The 19,848-nt window shown below is 44.3% G+C and overlaps 1 protein-coding gene across 4 annotated transcripts in view; it reads right to left on the reverse strand.

Moving 5' to 3' along the window:
- Positions 1 to 13,634: 13,634 nt before the first annotated feature.
- MTMR12 (myotubularin related protein 12) overlaps positions 13,635 to 19,848 on the reverse strand; it is a 59,369-nt gene continuing 53,155 nt past the window's right edge. For all 4 annotated transcript variants that reach the window (XM_074356800.1, XM_074356806.1, XM_074356807.1 and 1 more), the window contains 2 exons: positions 18,922 to 19,083; positions 13,635 to 16,526 (listed from right to left, as the gene is read on the reverse strand). In XM_074356800.1, the coding sequence (XP_074212901.1) occupies positions 15,957 to 16,526; positions 18,922 to 19,083 (732 nt within the window). In that variant the 3' untranslated portion in view covers positions 13,635 to 15,956. The remainder of the gene's footprint in view (positions 16,527 to 18,921; positions 19,084 to 19,848) is intronic.

Here is a 19,848-nt window from a genome sequence, read left to right on the forward strand (position 1 = left end):
TGATAATGATATCACATACCTTATTATCTGCAGGGGACATCTTCCTCCTCACTCTTCTTTCTCCAGAATTTTCTTCATGTTTCACATTTAGCTTTTCTAGGCAAACTCTAGAGTCGTTTCATGGGGGTCAAATTTGGTTTGGGACTTAGTTTGAGATTGAGTTGCATTTTAAGATAAACTTGAGGAAAACCAACACTCTTATAATGCTGAGTCTTTCCCTCCAGGGGCACGGGTCTCTATATTTAGTTAAGTGTTCTTTTATATCTGGTGGAATTTATCTTGATACTTGAGTGTAGATTTCTCGAGGGAAGAGCCCATGTTTTAGGCACAAGAGACCTCTAGTAGGGCGCAGGGCCTGGCCACAGCAGGTGTTTTCAATATTGTTTAATTAAATGAATGGAGAGCTACTTTGAACTCTCACATTACCCCCTCTTAAAAATAACTCACCTGCTCTGTCCCCAGCAGAGCTCCCCTAATAGGTATCTTAGGATCTTAAGGGATATGGAAAATGAAGGCAAAGATAAAAATTTTCCTTGATTCAAGTACGTAAAACAATTCTGCTACCAGGGGTAAAAATGAAATAATGGGTATTCTAAGTAAAACTTGAAATTTAGGACTAGTACTCTCCATTTTATTTCATAAGGGCCAATGTCAGTTCAAGTAAGATCACTGCAGTTGATGAGATCAGTTCTTGGGTGGAAACTTGTGTTTAGAAACATTGATGGCATTTCGGGGAAATAGCCACTGACCCAGCCTTGAATCAAATCCATTCATGCTGCAAACAGGAGTGTCCAAGTGAAGAAACGCTAGTCTAAAATTTTTAACCTCTTATGTAATGAAAATTTCATAGTATAATTTTATGTTTTTTCAAACCACATTTCAACCTGTATGACTAAGTAAAGCTGTCCAGTTTATTACCAGGATACAAACCTAGGTGTGCAAAAACAGAGACTTGTCTGCCCATAATTGGATTCACTTCAGGGTGCTGTTGATCCCTACACTGTGCTGCCTCAATCTGAAACAACTTTGTTAGCTGAAAATGAAGGAAATCAATTTTCCTAAGTATTTAGTGATTTAGACCCATAACTACTTAACAATTTTAGTGACAAAAAAAAATCGAAATTTATAATGCACACCCATTTTCTTTAAAGAGAGCCCTGCTTCCACAAGCATCATTCAAAAGTAAAAATGTACAACAAGTTTTATTAGGAAACCCTTGGTGATCTCCTGATGGGACTGTGGCAAAATCACATTTCATCAGATGTGTAGTAACAGCTCTACTAAAAAGATTTGTCAGCTCTTGTAAGGTCTTTCCCCTTTAAATTTCTCTTTCATCTATAATGTCTCCAGCTCAGCAGTAAGTAGCCTTTATTTTATGAAATTTATTCATAAATTTCTTCACATGTGGTAGCTTCTGAGTGTTTTAGCCAATAACTGCTGTATAACAAATGATCCCCAAATTTAGTAGCATAAAATGACAAAGCATTTTTATTATCTCACAGTTCCTGAAGGTCAGGAATCTGGGCATGGCTTAGCTGGGTCCTCTGGCTGAGGCTCTTACAAGACTGCAATCAAGGTTTCTGGAGAGGGCTGTAGTCACCTCAATGTTCAGCTGTTGGAGGGTCTGCTTCCAAGCTTACTCACAGTTCTTGGCTCAGGTCCTCAATGGCTGTTAACTAGATACATAAGTTTCTTGCCATGTGAACCTTTCCACAGAACACTCACAAAATGGCAGCTTGCTTTCCCCAAACCAAGCAATTAAAACATGAGAAAGAGAAATGAAAGTCACAGTCCTTCATAACCTGATCACTTTGCCACACCCTATTTGTTAGACAAGAGCCACCAGCCCCAGCCCATACTCAAGGAGAGAAGATGGGCCACAACATGACCACTGGGAGACACTTCAGTGTGTGCTGCCTGCCACACCGAGTGAGTCTCTTCTTTGTGTGCATTACCGTTCTTACCATGCTCTCTTTGTAAGATGGATTAGGCCATGTGATGTGGCCAACTCATCAACCCAGGCCTGGGGGTCCATACTTTTAAGCACATCCTGCATTTTGCCACTAGTACAATGGTATGCTTTTTTAAAAAAATGAATGCATAATGAAGTTGGGGGTGGGTGAGTGGGAGGAGCCTTTCACAGCAATCTCATTGTTTGGATGTGTTCAGGCATTTAGACTCCCAGATCTACAATCTGTAGCATAAATGCATAAGGCTCCCTTCCCTCAGGATGTGCCTATATCTTCTTCAGTATATCCTTGAAAGCTCTTTGCTCTATGTGTGCTCTATTGAAACTCAGGGAGTTAGAGTAATTATGCAGGAGAAGACTCAAGGTTTCCCAGTGAGGGTCTAGGTCTAGGAAATGCAGCAGAATAGGGTTACAATGCCATGGGACTACCAGGCTTGCTTTACTTTCAAGACTTAGTTCTGAATAGACTTGGGGGCACGAGCTGAAATGTGGAGAGAGGTTATGAAGGTGGGTGGTTTGGGCAGAAGAGAAGGAATGCAACGGACAAGAAAGATGCTGAAGATGACATTTTGCTACCCTCCCAGGGGATGCTTAGCAAGTCCTGTCATCCCTCAGGGCATGAGTGCCTCTTCTCTAAATGACAGGGCAGGGTTGAAGCAAATAATCTCTAGATTTTATAGGGAAAATGGCAAGTAGAAAGAATTTGTGAGAAAGCTAGTAAAGAATAAGTTTAGCTATTTGAAAGAAAAAGCGGTAAGTCAGTGCTGGTTTGCTAAGAAGTTAGTGAAAACAACTTATAGAGATTTAAAAAATAGCATGCTGTATACTTTTTTCTCATTTTAATAAAATTTCATGTTGGTGTGAAGATTATTGTTTTGCCAATACAGAGCTCGTTTCCTTCTGGAAACAACCACCTACTATTCTTCCCCTCCATCCCTCCCCCACCCCGCCACACACATCCAGACACACACACCCCATCTACATGATTACCACGGAAGCCGCTGTGTTAGTGAGCAAGGTTTCTGCCTCTGTCTGCAGGTGACTGGGCCAGGGAGGTGCACTTATCTAACACTCCCAAATCCTTAACTAGTTTGGATCCAGAAACAGGTGCTCTAGTCTTTCTTAAGAATCCCAGGATTATGAACTGTGAAGCCAGGGCATTCATATTTTCTCTTACTTGGATCAGAGAAAACTTCTGGAAAGTAGGGAGGAAACAAAGTGGACGTACTGAGGAGGGCTGCTGAGATCGAAAGAACACAGGCAGTATTTGCATTTCTAGTTCCAGTAATTGCCAAGGCAGGGCTAGTCTCTGGTCATTCTGTTTCTGAGATAGAATAGGATCCCCTTTTGGTTAAAGCATATTTGAGCTGGGTTTCGGTATCTTGCAACCAAACAGAAAAAAAAAAAAAAAAAGAACTAATGTATTCATAAGTTCATTATAAAAGCAACTGTCAAATTTTTAAACATATAAGGAAGAACATTAAAAAATGACAAATAATTCTACCACTTTGAGATGACTTTTCCTAACATTTTGGAGTATTTTTCCTGCCACTTTTCTATTCATTTGCATACATGAAATTAGAATTTTAACATTTTTTTAATTCATGCTTTTTTCACGTAAGGGTTATATTATGGGCATTTTGTATCAATTAATGTATTCTTCAAAAATATCATTTTTAGGACTTTATGACAATTTACATTCATGAGAAATAAGTGACCTGATCTGGTTGATATTTTGGAAAGACTATGACTGCAGAGTGGGGATCAGATTGAAGGTAAACATGTAGAAAAATAAGATCGGAGACACTGATGGAGGAGGCCAGGTGACTGCCCAAGCTGGTTAAGACTAGGGTGGTGACAGTGGGGACAGACTCGGAAGACATGCAGTGGTAGGCTCAATGGGCCTTGCAGTTAATTAGGGTCAGGGAATAAAGGGAAACAAGACATCTAGAACAACTCCCACATTTCTCACTTGGGCAATTAAGTGAATGGTACAGCCCTTTTATGAAGACACAATTCTGAAGGAGAAGCAAGTTAGGAGGGAACAAAATGAATTTAATTTTGACATGTTGAGTCCGCAGTGCTTTGGAGACATTCAAGTCTGGATATTTGGATCGAAGCAGGAGATAAACATTTGGAGTATAGGCAGGAGATAAGGATTTGGTAGTCATTAGTGTCCACAAGGTGATTGAAGCCACAGGAATAAATATCACTCAGGAAGAGGGTTATGAGTGAGAAGAGACCTAAGGAGGGTAGAAGAAAAAATATCTGTCAAGGAGACTAAGATGGAGCAGCCAGGTGAGTAGGAAGAAAACTAGGCAAGTACAGTATCATGGAGCCCAAGAGAAGAGACCTATTCAAGGAGGACGTGGCCCATAGAGCTGACATTCGGGGAGTCAGTTGACAGCCACCTTCCCAATGTCCATTTTTTCCTTCTTCTTGGCTTGTCACACTCACTCCTACTGCTAGACAAGATGAGAACCCAAAAGTATCCTTTGGGTTTGGTGGCAGGGAACTCACTGGGCTCTTCAACTAACAGGCTTGGATGTTTGGGGTGGACTGAGAAGTGAGTGTGAGGAGGGACAGTGAAAACTAGCGAAGATGACTCATGTTTAGCTGGCTGGTGGAGAAAAGGCATGGGGTGAATGCGAGTGAGGAACCAGGAGCCACAACCTCCCCGAACGAGGCTGAGTTAGATCAGCAGAGCTAGGGAAGATTTTCCTTCCTATCGTGTCTATTAATAAAACTGTCCATTTAATCTCTGGTGATGGCTCCATTCACAAATATCAAAGCCAATCTTTTATAACAGCATAACGAACCTAAGACCAAGTCGTCAAAATTCATCTCCCGAGTTAGTGTCTTCAACACGTATCTACTGGGTCAGGATTAAAGTGGGGTTACAACCTCCAGGCACACCACTTCTGTGTCCTATTGGACGCCTCTAATTATAAGGAACCTCAACTAAAGAAACAGGACAATTATATATAATGCAAAGAAAACCCCTTCCACTAAAAAAAAAAAAAAACAACAACAAACCTCAACCACCAGCAGCCAGGATGGAAAAAGAAGCTTCAAAAAGAATCTTGCATGGATACCATGAGATACAATGAAGTTGGACACATGCCTCACACCATATGCAAAAATTAACTCAAATGGATCAAGGATTCAAATTATAAGAGCTAAAACTGTAAAACTCTTATAAGAAAACATAAGGGTAAATCTTTATGACCTTGGATTTGGCAATGAATTCTTATATATAATACCCTAAGCACAAGCAACAAAAGAAAAAAGTAAATTGGACTTCATCAAAATTAAGCTTTTGTTTTACAAAGACACAAGGTGAAAATCTAACCCACAGAATGGGAGGAAATATTTGCAAATCATATGTCTGATAAGAGACTTGTATCTAGAATATATAAAGAATTCTTTTACAAATTTTTTATTGAAGTTTAGTTGACATACAATATTATATTCATTTCAGGTATACAACATAGTGATTGACATTTATATACATTATGAATTGATCACCCATGATAAGTCTGGTAATCATCTGTCACCATACAAAGTTATTACAAGATTATTGACTATGCTGTACATGACATCCCTGTGACTTATTTTATAACTGGAAGTTTGTATCCCTTAATCCCTTTCACCCATTTTGCCCATTCCCCCACCCCCTGTGATGGGCACTAGTTCTATTTATCTGTGAGTCTCTTTCTGTTTTGTTTTTTAGATTCCACATATAAGTGAAATTATATGGTATCTGTCTTTCTCTGATTTATTTCACTTAGCATAATACCCTCTAAGTCCATCCACATTGTTGCAAACGGCAAGATTTCATTTTTATGATTGAATAATACTCCATTGCATGTATCCATTCATCTGTCAGTGGACACTTAGGTTGCTTCCATATCTAGGCTATTGTAAATAATGCTGCTATGAACACTGGGGTGCATATATCTTTTCAAATTAATACCCAGAAGTAGAATACCCAGAGTGTCAGTTTTTCTTTGGATAAATACCCAAAAGTGGAGTTGCTGGATCATAAGGTAGTTCTATTTTTAATCTTTTGAGGAAACTCCATGCTGTTTTCCATAGTGGCTGCATCAATTTACATTCCCATCAACAAAGTACAAGTGTTCCCTTCTCTCCACATCCTCGCCAACACTTGTTATTTCTTGTCTTTTTGATGATAGCCATTCTGACTGGTGTGTGGTGATAGCTCATTGTGGTTCTGATTTGCATTTCCCTGATGATTAGTGATGTTGAGCATCTTTTCATGAGTCTGTATGTCTTCCTTGGGAAAATGTCTATTCATTTTCTCTGCTCATTTTTTAATTGAACTGGTTTTTTTATGTTGAGATGTGTGAGTTCTTTATATATTTTAGATATTAACCCCTTATTGGATATATCATTTGCAAATATCTTCTCCCATTCAGTAGGTTGCCCTTTCATTTTGTTGATGGTTTGCTTCACTGCACAAAAACTTCTTAGTTTGATGTAGTCCCATTTGTTTATCTTTGCTTTTGTTGCCCTTATCTGAGGGAACAGATCCAAAAAAATATTGCTCAGACAAATGTCAAAGAGCATACTGTCTGTTTTCTTCTAGGAGTTTTACGGTTTCAGGTCTTACATTTAAGTATTTAATCCATTTTGAGTTTATTTTCACATATGGTGTAAGAAAGTGGTTCAGTTTCCCCAACACCATTTGTTAAAGAGTCTATCTTTTCCCCACTGTATAGTTTCAGCTCCTTTGTCATAAATTAATTGATCATATAAGTGCGCGTTTATTTCTGGGCTCTCTATTCTGTTCCATTGATCTATATGTCTGTTTTTGTGTCAGTACCAAATCATATGTCTGATAAGGGACTTTCATCTAGAATATAATAAAACTCCTAACTCAAGGTGGGGGGTATAGCCCAGTAGTAGAGCACATACTTGGCATGCATGGGGTCCTAGGTTCAATCCCCAGCGCCTCTGTTAAGGGGAAAAATTTTTTTTAAATAAAATAAAATCATTTTTTTAAGGAATTCTTAACTCAAAAGGACCACACAATTAAAAAAATGAACAAAGGATCTGAACAGACATTTCTCCAACTCCAAGGAAGATAGATAAATGGCCAACAAGCCCATGAAAAGATACTCAACATCATTAGTCAGTCATCAAGGAAATGCAAATTTAAAAGTACAACAACAACAACAAATGAATACCAATTCACACCCACTAGGATGACTAGAATCAAAAAGTCAGATAATAACCAGTGCTGGTAATACACAGAGAAATTGCAATCCTCATACATTGCTGATAGGAATATAAAACACTGCAGCCACTCTGGAATACAGTCTGGCAGTTCCTCAAGAAGTTAAACAAAGACTATTTGACCCAGACATTGCACTCCTAGATACATACCCAAGAAAAATAAGAACATATGTCCACACAAAAACTTGCACACAAATGTTCCTAACAGCATTATTCATAGTAGCCAAGATGTGGAACAACCCAGATGCCCAAATTAAGAAACGGATAAACCAAATATGGAACAAGGTATTATTATTAGGATATACAAGGGAATGGAGTTCTGATCCTGCTATATATGGTGACGAACCTTGAAAACATTATGCTAAAGGGAAGAAGCTGATCACAGAAGCCCTCGTACATGATTCTGTTTATATGAAATGTTCAGAATAAGGAAATACATAGAGACAGATTAGTGGTTGCCTAAGCCTGGGGTAACATGGGGGTTGAGTAATGACAGCTAAGTATATGGGTTTCTTTTAGAGGTGATGAAAATGTTCCATAATTGATTGTGGTGATGGTTGCACAACTGTGAATATATTAAAAACCATTGACGTGTACCCCTTAAATGGGTGAGTTGGAGGATATGCGAATTACATCTCAGTAAAGCTGTTACTCCCCCACCCACCAAAAAAGAAAAATAAACTCTCAACTGAAGGGCAGCTTCCTTCTACCCAGCCTGTTCTCTCTTTGAGTCACGAATACTCTCAACCACCTGGTCTAAGGAGAGGGGTACCCAAAAATGTAGGTCGTTGGGATCCACCCAGGGGGCTGGATGGCTGTCTTGAGCAGCCATGAGTGTCATGTTGGAATTCATGTGTCTAAGCGGCCCTTTGTCTTGACAGCTTGGCTCCTTTCTGCCTGAGTCAGTCCAGGATAAGTTCCCCTTGTGCCTCCAACACACAGAGCCCTTATTCCCTGGCATGTGCTATGTTATTGCGCAGAAAACCGACAAGTTTTGAATCTGCTCACACAGTGGACCTATACATCAAACTGGCTGGGCAAAGGCAGGAAATGGCATGTGTTACCTTACGTTTTTCTCACCACCTACTATAAACAGAGGCTGTTTAATTTCTTGGCTTTGGCTTATTTTAAAAAAAAATAACAAAACATTTATTTCCTGATTTCTTACTGTCCTTTCCTAGAGTTTTGCAGCTTGGAGGATTTGGGGGTGGTACTGAACATTTGAGAATGTTACTGCACTTCAAACGGTTGGCAGGGGTCCTTGAAACTGGATGATGAATGCAGAGGTCCTCTGGGAACTGAAAATGCTGCAATTACTTTTATTTGATTTTTCCTTAAAGAAATAAAATGTTCTAATTTACAGTAAGGATTAAATCATATAATCATCCAGTTAATTTTGCCATTTCCTGTGAGGCAAAGGACAGGGTGGGTCCAAATCTTCAAGAATTCTGGGAAATCAGGCCTGGTAACCAGAAGCTACAAGGCGGGACGGTAGAGGTCGGAAGGGCAGTTAGAAATGGCCACAGGCTCTGAGGTTATGCAGAAATAGTACCCCTTTGTAAAGAGGAGAGGCACATGTAGGCTTACATTTGGAATGTGGGGAAAAATCAAGGAATTTATCTTGAGGGAGGAGAGAGCTGGAAGGGTTAGTGGGGAATGGGCTTGTTATGAAGCCCTTTATGATGCTCTCTGAGCAGCTGTTCTAAAAGGATTCATTGCAACTCTACCACCTAATTTAGAGGAATTTCCATAAGAAAACGCTGAGTGAGAAAGGAAAGATGAAGAGATGAGGGTGTAATCAACACCACCCCCCAAATTCATATGGTTGCTCACAAGGTCCCCAGCAGGGTTGAGCCCCGTTGCTCATAGCAGTAACTTTCCTGTCCTGATTCCCCATTCTTCCCCAGTGTCGCCCGGGATCACCTGCCAAATAAACTACTTGCACCCAAACCTTGGTCTCAGAGTCAGCTACTGAGTGAATCCAAAGACCAAAGACCACAGACAGACCCTAAGACTCCCATACAACCCTAAGGAACAAGGCAGGAGGCCCTCAGATACAACCATGGTTGAATATCTAGTAAATCTAACTCTATATGATGATTGCATTGATGTCATGACCTGATCTAAGGAAATCTAGCCTTTCGGTGATTGTGATGTTCTTCCAGTAAGTCAGTAGCTTCTGGAAACCAGAGGTTGGCGGGGGTTCCCTGACACCATCACCACAAGCTTCTCAGCAGATGGAGTTTTACAGTAAAAGCCTGTCTTGGACCAAGTCTACCAGATGTGTGAACATTTATCAACAGCACAGAATAATCATATTTCCTGTTCTTCGGTTGTAGGGAAGCCCCTCTCTCTGTCCTCAGGCCTTTACTTAGGGCCTCGCATGAAGTATCTTTTCATTTCCAAAATAGATGCAATGAGACAGCAGAGCCAGCTCACCCTGTCTATCAGGTGATGTGGCGGTCATTGGACCGATGGGGTTTTTAGACCTCATGCTCTGTTCCAAGGAGTTTACACTGCTGGGACTGATGGGTATTTTTATCCTGTAGGTCTGAGGATGGGGCCTCTATGGTATTTCCAGCCAACCACATAACCACATATCCCAAGTACCTACACACTTCACCATTGGAAGATGCTCAACAAACCCTCTGAGGTAGATTTTGAAAACATTTGAAGTATTTATGTAGCTACCTTCAGAACTTGCATTCCTGTTTAGGGTATTTTCAAATGCTAACTGCTTCTAGAGGAGAGATTAAAGTTAATTCACACACACACCCCTCTGCTTCCATAAAGTATTTATCTACTATATTATTTTTAATGGAGGAACTGGGGATTGAACCCAGGACCTCATGCATGCTAAGCATGTGCTCTACCACTGACCTATACTACCCCCTCCATAAAGTATTGAAATGAACATACAATATAATAATAGCTAACATTTACTGAGATCTACTATGTGACAGACACTTAAAAGGAACTCATCTTTAACCCTTTAACGCCTCAGTAAGGTGGGTTCCGCGACTGTTGCCGTTTTGCAGGTGAGGAAACAGATGGAGGGATGCTAACTCCCTCGCCCAAGTCCCACAGGTTGTAAGTTGCAAATTGAGGGGTTCAGCCTCAGGCAGTCTTGCTCTAGAACCTGCTCCTTAACCGTCACACTCCACAGCCCCTAACAGGGGCCAGTGCCAGTTAATTTCGAGAAATACAGAAATGTGACATTCATAATGTTAGAAAATCTGAGAATCTGACAGAGAAAGATGACAGCATCACTACAAGTGAGCAGTCAGTAGCGGTCCAAGAGTGTGCTGGGAGGAACGCACCCGGCACCTGCAGCGCTAGTGGGCGTGGCCCGAGGCCCCCACCGGCGAGGACCCCGCCCCGCAGCTGGTGGGCGGGCCGAGGCTCTCTTCTCCAGGATTTGGCACAGGACCAAGACGCCAGCTTTACTCTCACCCGTCGCTTGAAAATAGAGTTGCTGTGGGAGTTTCATCCCACTTCATCGACTGGAAAGACGAGGAAGCTGGTGTGCAGAGCAAGAGCCTCAAAGAACATTCAGAAAAGAGTACAACAAAGGCTACGGGTCCTGAGACCCCAGTGTCTCTGACTTGGACCTTCAGACACACACAGTCCCTCTTTTTGGCTCAAGATACTGCAACCCAGAGTTCTAATGGATACCTCCATTGCATGTTTTCAAGCCAAAAAAGAAAAGAAAAGAAAAGAAAAAAAGAAGAAAAAATCATACAGCCACTGGGAAGATTCACCAGCAGTAGGAGAGAAGGGGCCAAAAGCCGAGAGAAAGGAGTTTATAATAATGATCCAGGTAGCAGAAAACAATGGTGCAGAGAGATAATGGAAACAGAAAAGAGGGGCACATGAACATCCTGCTTCCTTCCCCAAGTTCTATTACATCTTCCTGGTGGCCAGGTCATTTGATAAGGATAGGGTTTCTCCTCTCCCATAAACGACTGATATCCTCCCACAAACATGTTGCCCCTGTGTTTAGAATCAATTATTGAAGGATTTATTTAAATTTTTTTCTGACTTTTTATTATGGAAACTTTCATAGTAAACTGGAATTTTGTGGATACCTGAAGCCCCACACGCCCAGCTCTGACTCACATCACTGGCTTTTTGCTAACACTCCCTTTCTCTCATATCTAGCCATGTCCATCCTTCTGTCCGTCCATTAATCCATCTTATCGTTGGTGCCATTCAAAGTAAAATGCAGACAACAGTGCATTTCCCCCTAAATAATTTGGTGGCAGCATCATTAGAGTTCAAAACTTGTTTAGTTTTCTTTTAATGTAAAATTTTAATACAGTGAAACACATCTTAAATGTACTTCCACTGAGTCTTGGCATACACTTGTATAACCTCAACACTTCTCAAGATGTAAAATGCCACCTACCATCATTCCAGAACACGTGCTCATGCCCCTTTCCCAGCCCATCTCTGCCACCCACTCCTTCACGGTCACTCCAATCTACTGTTTTCCACCCTGGATAGTTTGGGCTGGCCTGTGTTCAACTCCCCCTGAGGCACCGCAGTGCATTCCAAGCTGAGGTCTGCAGGTAAATCTAAGGGATAAAATGCGGCCCATCTGCGTTCCTCCCCAGCCCAGGAGTGGCCCACGCTCTGCCCTTTCAGCGCTGGGGATGAGCAAGCATTGCACTCATCCTAACCCTCTGTGAAGATGACTGTTTGAAAAGTCCTCCATTCAAGACTAAAGAAAAGAAATTAAAAGCCACACAGCTTTTCATAGAAGTAATATGCAAATCTAAATGTTTAAAAAGTAACTGTTAACAAAAACTGGACTGGCTAGCAAACCTGGAAAGTTGTTTTAAAAAGAAAGCCAAAAGCTTACTGTATATATGCCCATGTAATTGTGCATTTCATCTCTTTAAACTGCTAAAGGCAGACAGTGTAATAGGAGGATTAAAAAGAAAAGAATTTAGAAGAACTTGGGCCTGAATCACAAAATAGGTCAAGATGTCTATGTTTTTAAAGACACAGAACCAGCACTCTAACAAATTATCTTCCTGTTCAATATATAAATGACATTTGAATAGTTCTTTGTATTACCCATGGCCAGCCTGGTTATCTCCTGTGTAAGCCCTTGGACGACTCCTGGTTACACTGGAAACCACGGATAAACAGGGTCTTGCTTCTCCCGCCCCCCACCTAGTATTAAGGGAAGTTAAGCGCGCAAGTCTGCGCGCGCGTGCGTGCATGCGTGTGTTTGGGGGAGGTTGCTAGAAGCTTGTTATGTGGAAGGCCATGCCATTAGAGACCCGGTCCCTGCAGCAGAGAGGGTCCTGGGTGCTCAGCCCCGTCTGTCCTGCCCCTGCATAGGCTTCAGAAATGCTCCAGAGCCCAGTGGGGCCTACGCTCAGCTGCGGAGACCTTCCTCTGAGCAACTCCAACCACAACCATGGGAGGGGCTCGGGGAACAGGCTCTAGTCCAGGTTCCTGCTGCCCCTTGACTCACCTTCAGGACAGGAGGGGCCACGAAGGCACAGGAGATACCTCCCCCAACCTCCACCATCCTGTTTCACACTGGATGGAAAATGCCCCACTCTTTCCCCTCCCCGCAGGTCCCCCCCTCCTCACCTCACCTGACTTGGATACCAAGGAACAAGTGAACTCCAGAGAGGGAGACAGCCGAGTCCATCCAAAGTCCAAGAGCAGTTTAACAAAGGTGGAAAACAGGACCTGAATCCGTTAACATACAGGGAAGGCCAGGACTACTAAATGGGAATTATTATTATTATTTTTTTTGGCAGGGGGAGGTAATTAAGTTTGTTTATTTATTTGATGGCAGTACTGGGGATTGAACCCAGAACCTTGTACATGCTAGGCATGCACTCTACCACTGAGCTATACCCTCCCCCCTCTAACTGGGAATTTAATACAGATATCAAAGAACGTCTCACGTGTGAAAGGATGTGGTAGCAATGAGGGCTCATGGTGTTCCCGGGAGGAGGTCTCAGAGCCGCTCTGTGACGTAGGAGGCAGGCCTGGCCAGACAGGATCAGAGGGAGACACCTTCTGCTGTCATGGCGGAAAGGGAGAGGGCTGCAGGTGGGAAACTTCAAAGAAATGTTACTTCTCAATATGCACAAGTGACAGGTCTCAATCCAGCAAGCACTAAACAAACAAATCAGGAAAATCTCCGACTTGCTATTTAATTTCAGGGATTAAAAAAACCCTTTCCCTTTACTCACCCTATAGGGCTCCTACCGTATTTTATTTTTCTTCATAGTATTTCATCACCACCTGCAATTTTAAATCTCTATTTGGTTACTGGTTTCCCATCACCGACCAACCAACCAACCAACCACACCAACCAACCACACACACTAAGTAAATCAAAGTAATTATTCCATGTCATATCGACCACACTGAATACAGTATTATAAATTGTGCTTTAATTTCTGCAATCAGGTATGATGCAGTGTGATACAGGTATAAAGTTTCATTGTACATCCAGAAAGTAAAAAGCACATTTATACAGATTCAGCCCAACAGCTTATTCCCTAAAAAGTTTTGTATGTAATTAAAGCTAATTTATCTTCAGTGTAAAAACTTGGAGGTATAAACAAACTCAGGACACTATATACAGCAAATTAATGTACATTTCCAAACGTGCACAGTGCAGCAGTTTAAACAAAGTAAATGGTCTCATTTCAGCTTTTATTGTTAAGCATAATCCACATCTCAATCTTGAATAAAAATGTCACAATATATAAACCCACTGAGAATCCTGTACACAAATACAAGTTTACAGAAATCTGATTTCAAATATAAATACATAAATGGTCATGACCTAACATGTTACAACAGCTTATTTTTCTATTGTAATTAAAAAAAAAACCATAGAAAAATATTTCAATACACATTCAACTGCTATGACAGGGGCCATGACCTTGTGCCTTTAAACCATACTTTATGGAGTGTAAAGCATCACACCTGGCATTTTTGGAATGAAAATTACTAAGATCTTAAAGACTGAAGAGGCTACTGTATCAATATTCCCGTTATAATATGGTAACAAAACTAGTTAGCTCCATAGTGTATCTGGGAAGCAGTAGGGCAGAGGAGTGGAGGTTAGTGCCAGTTTAAGAAGGCCCGCAGGACGTACATGAAGGTAGCCAATAACTAGGGTAACTTAAAAATCCCTACTGCAAGCCTAACACTGACCTTACTGGTGAGACTCTTAAGGCAACCAAGACTGGGCCTGTGTTTGGCCCCAGATGCATGAGCCCTGCCCTCCCTCAACCTCCATCGTCCTAACAGACCAACAGGGCCCACAGAACGACATGGCGAGGGAGGACGGTAAAGCAATCTCCTGTGTGTACAAGATGATTCAGTGCAAACTGAGAAACTCCTCTTTCTCAATAGTTTCAAAATTCCTTATTGCCCTTGAGCAACTGAAAGTTTTTCTAAACAGGTAATAATCAAATTGGGATCGATACTGGAGAGCAAATGTATATAAAAGGCAAACATTCGATAGGAAACATTCTAATATGAGATAATTTCCCCCCTTCCTTTTGTGGAATTGAACAGGGTTCCATGGAGAATGAAAAAAACTGGTCCTTACAAAGTGTTCTTTCCTGCATTCAAAAAATATATATCATCTAGACAGCAGATCCAAGAAGGTTACCAGGCAGAGTCAAGTTTCTTCTATGGCTTTTAAATCGCTGAGGTACTATGTGATAACCATCACTTCTGACATTTATGCTTGACTGCTTCCCTGTGGAAGCCACATTCAACAGTGATCCTACTCATCAGTCTGTAAGGTGACAGAGACCTGGGGAACCCGGCTGAGGGCTGCTGCAGAGGACGGTTGTCACAAGCGCCCCGAAGCCCAGGTGTGCTGTTAGAAAAAGGCAAAGTGATTGCTTTCAGATGCTGAGCGCCTCTGGAAGAACAGAAGCTCCTCTGGGCAAACCAAAGAGACTCCCCCAGTCTAACCAACAGGTTTAGCAGCAAGATCCTGGGATGATGTGCACCAAGGCGGGAAGTGGGGGAGCAGGGAGAGCAGTGGCGAGTGGTACGAGCAGACAGGGAGACCTGGAGCTGTCAGCCCACAAGAAAGGGCGGGGGGTCGGCTGCCCCCCCCTCCCCTGTGAGGTGACACATTCCACACAGGAGGGAGGATGGTCTGAAACATCAGGATGGGTGACATGCGTGGCAAGAGAACAAAGAGAGGAAAAATGCTACGGTTTGGAAATGAAGGCCACACATCTTAATACCTCTATCTGAATGTCTTAGGTCGCCATAAACACATCATGTAAAGCTGAGCTTGCTCCCAACTGAGATGCGACAGAGACACTTGCTGTTCCCCATGGCTGGATAAATCACCTTGGCACAGAAAAGATCTGAAGATGGTGGAGTCCAGGCACGTCTTACCAAAGCCCTTTCTAAGTAGTAAACCAGCTACTGCAGGGTACGCAGCAGACGTCAGCCACAGTTCTACTCTGGGCCAAGCAGTAACTCCTTTTAATGAATAATACTAGAGATAAGGTTTTAATTGCATAGTCTTTCAGAACCAGGGGGAAAAATGAGAACCAGCTCTCTTCCTAAAGACCAGGTTCCCCCTGGGCAAGGGTTATGCCCCTCTCCCCAGCAGTCAGCCTCAGCGCCACACACCCATCCCGAGGGCAGGTGTGTCAGACTCCTGTCCCAGCCTGCGAAACTCCTCTCTCACAATCACTGAACAGATGGGTCACACATCCCCCAGATCCACAAACTCATCTTCTCGTTTGGCCAAATCCTCTTCATCTCCCAAGGCTTTCCAACCACTGGTGGGCAGGACCGGCTTGGAGGAATGGCGCTGCAGCAAAGCAAAAGGGAACAAGGAGGACAGGCGGACGGAGTTCCTCAGCAGGGAGGTGGCCTCTGCCTGGAGGGCCTCCTGGCTGTGGTGTTTCTCCTCGATCTTCTCCTGCAAGCACTGGACTTCCTCCATCATCTCCAAGAGTTTGTTCATGGTGGCCACCCTGCCGCCACCCAGGATTTGGGCCTCTGGAATCCAGCGCAAGTAGCGCTGGGCCCAGACTTTGATTTCTGGCCCTTCGATGTGCGGCAGCAACAGACCGTGGTAGTTGGTGGGCTTGCTGTGCCAGCTCTCATAGAACTCGCGGAAGTTGTCCTGCAGCTCCTCAGAAGAATTAATTAGTTTGCTAATCCTCTTGCCCAGAAGGTTTTTAATTAAATGATCTGTTTCCTCCCTGAAAAATCCTCTTTTGGGAGATGACTTAGATTGGGTGAGCGGCAAAGAAAGCTGTCGTTGATGCTTTGAGAGAAAACACAAATAAAAATCTCTGGTTAGCCTGAGAGCAGGTACAGTTGTTCTCATCTGTGCTCCCCACCTCAAAACCAAAAAAAAAAAAACCCCCCAAAAAAAACCAAAAACCCAAAATCCTGCTTTAACAAGAGTCACGAGACATCAGAATTGCCACGTGAATGCAAATTCATTACGAGGCTACACAGAGAAGGCAGCAGGGTGGGTGATGGTGGTGAGGGAGGGATTCTTGTTTATTCCACGATGCAAATGTCAGAAACACACCGGGTTTATAAGCACCTGGGTGAAACCAGGCGCAGGTGGAGCTGTGCAGAAAGGCACGCTGTGGCACTGAGAGGGAGGTTTTAAATCTCTCCTCTCCATTGTAGTGGCACCACAGGGCACAAGTCCTTGTGAAGAACAGGCTTAAGTTAAGACAGGCTGATGATAATTTAGGGGGTGACTTGTGGGGAGGAGGCCCAAATGAGTATTTCTGAAGGGAGCAAGATGTTTCTTCTTTGAGAACTTTAAGGTATTCACTTCCACAATATTCTGAACACCTAATACGAAGCAGTGTCGGCGACCTGGAGAGCCTGTCACTCTGACGAAATACCTTATAGGTGATCAGGCATCCAGAGGGAGGTCAAGCCAAAGTCAAAGAGAGAGCTGCAGGCTGGGGGTCAGGGTGGCCCTTCTCCCAGGGACGCAGGTGAGTCGGGCAGGGCAGGGCACGGGGGAGCGGGTGGAACCTGACAGCCACGGAGCGTTTGCTGCCAGCCAGGTCCTGTGTTCAGTGCTTACGTGCATCCACTGACCCGAGTCTCAGAGTCACTATTATTGCCCCATTTTACAACTGAGGAAATTGAGGCACGGCAGTTAAATAGTCACAAAGGCTCCAGCTACCAAGTGCGAGACATGGTTTCACATGCAGACAGTCTGGTTGCAGAGCCTGGACTCTCAACACAACTCTCCTTGTCTTGGAAGCCCCTTCTCTCCAGCCCCAAGTGAATGCACGTCCAAGACAGGCCAGGTGGGACCAGCACTGCATGCCTGGGGCTGGGTCGAGGCGGGGCTGAGCAAACCCCAGGGTCTTGAGCAGTTACTCCCAGGGCAGCCACAGCTCTTCACGTCTCCACAGAACTTCTCCAAGGAGCCGGTCCCCTCGATGAGAGGCCCCAGACTTCACACCTGGTGTCCTCACCCCGAGGCTTCAAAGTTCTCTGCTGTGGCTGGTACGACATGATGCCCTTCAGCTCCAATCCCTCCCACCGCCAGCCGCTGGCGCTCAGGCCACCTGCTCCTACCTACAGGGAGAACGGACCCTCAGAGAACGGGGCCTGGGCAGGGAAATGGAATCCAGTCTCACAAAGTGGAGCCTTGGTTTCCTGCATCTCTCAGGGCCCCTGCCCCTCTGGCCTGGGGCGGTTCTGCCAGGCTGACTAGGCGAGATGTACACATGCGGCCACCAGGGGGCACAGCACACTGAGACCATCTCACCTTCGGCCAAGCTGCTCTGGAGCTCAGGGCAGTTCTGGTCCAGCAGACAGCAAAGAGGCTGAATCTGGAGGGAAATACCCACCCTGGGCCTGAGGTCCCTTGAAAGGGCCTCTTTAGAATGGAGCCTCCTCCCACAGCAGAATGGCTTGGCTCCCTGGAATCCTCAGGGTGGTGGGATCAGGACAGCAGTGGAACACACACTGTGTGGGAAGGACACACGCTGACTCGGGAATGACTACCACTGCTCTCCCCTAGCGGGTCTGGTGGGCAGGTGGACCCAGGTCAGGAGACAGAACTAGGAAATGTAAATCACACATCATCTAGGGAACTTCGGGGTTTTAGTAACTAAAAAAATCAGGAAAAAATATCTGAAGGGAAACAAAGAATTTGACATGTGTCGTTTACAGCCCAGGTCTACAAACAACAGCCCATGGGCCCAGTCTGGCCTGGTGTCTGCCTCTGTAAACACTGGAACACAGCCATGGCTGTCTGCTCAGGGCTGTGTTCACACCACGAGAGTGGGGGGAGTTGTGCCAGAAACAGTATGGCCCCTGACAGAGCACGCTAGTTACAAATACCATTTGTAGCATGAAGAAAGGCCTTGCTATTGAAGACATCATTACAGACCGCATAGAGCCCACACTGGGATGAGTGTTCCTTCAACTTGACCAACCACACTCGGGCAGGGACAAGATGCTCAACTCCACACGGCAGGCGCCTCTAGCCACAGTATCCCCAGTGACACTCACCAAATGGCCACGTCTCACTGGGGATTCTCAAGGGCCCTGACAATCTGCACATCACAATCTCGACTCTGCAGGCTGTGTCCAGAATCCATATATAACTTTTATCATAACAAACATAGGGATCGCTGTGCAGATGAAGGGGGTTAGACATGTGCACATCTTACTTTGCAATGCATTCCTTTCCGCTGGCCTTTGTCCAGTTTTGGCTTTTCCACGTAAAGAGGGTTTCTGAGCAATGTCTGGGCTTTGGGTTCAAACTGTACAGACCAGTCCCACACGGTGAGCAGATTCAAAGGCTTGCTTTGTGTATCCTGGCTTTCCCTACCCTGCCAAAACAAGCACAGGTCACGATGTTTCCAGGGAGGGCTGAGCAAAGCAAATACAGTTCTGAGAGACGGGCCCCAGGAAGGGCGCTCCCACCCGGCCCCGAGACCCAGGCTTCAGCAGCTGCTCACTAAGGGCTCTTGGTGGGGACGAGGGAAGGAGGACGCATTTCCTGGAGGCTGCATGCCAACCGCTGTGCTGAGCCATGGCTGTGTACCAGCGGTTCACAACAGCCCAGGGAGGTCACTCCTATTTCCCTAGTTTACCTTTGGGAAACTGAGGCTTGGGAAACTGATGTGAACCTCTTGAGGTCATGAAGCTGGTGAGCAGCGGCTCTGTGTGGCCCGCTCCCCTGTAGGATGTGGTCAAATTGGCCCTGCAGGGTCAGCTCCAGCGAGCCCCGACCTGAGGGCTGGTCAGAGCACCGAGACGGCTGGAGAGTTAGAGCCCCGGGAGCAGGGCTAAAAGGGTTTCAGAGGGAAAGTAAAAGCCTAGAGCCCCTGCTCTGCCTCGTCCCTGCCCTCTCCAGTCACTCCTGGCAGCAGGCAGGTGGAGGAGAAAGCATCTGACCTCTTCACAAAGACAACTTTTAATACGCTTATTAATTCCCAGCTCTGACACCTGCGCCCAGCTCCAATATTCACCATGTGATTTGGGCGAGTTATTTACTGTCTCAGTGCCTCAGCTCCTCAGGGATAGTAATAATGCAGACTCTCTGGGTGCTTGAGGGGTAAATACCAGTCCCGGGAAAGCACTCAGAAGAGGGC

This window comes from Camelus bactrianus, chromosome 3 (genome assembly GCF_048773025.1).
Source record: "Camelus bactrianus isolate YW-2024 breed Bactrian camel chromosome 3, ASM4877302v1, whole genome shotgun sequence".
NCBI lineage: Eukaryota > Metazoa > Chordata > Mammalia > Artiodactyla > Camelidae > Camelus > Camelus bactrianus.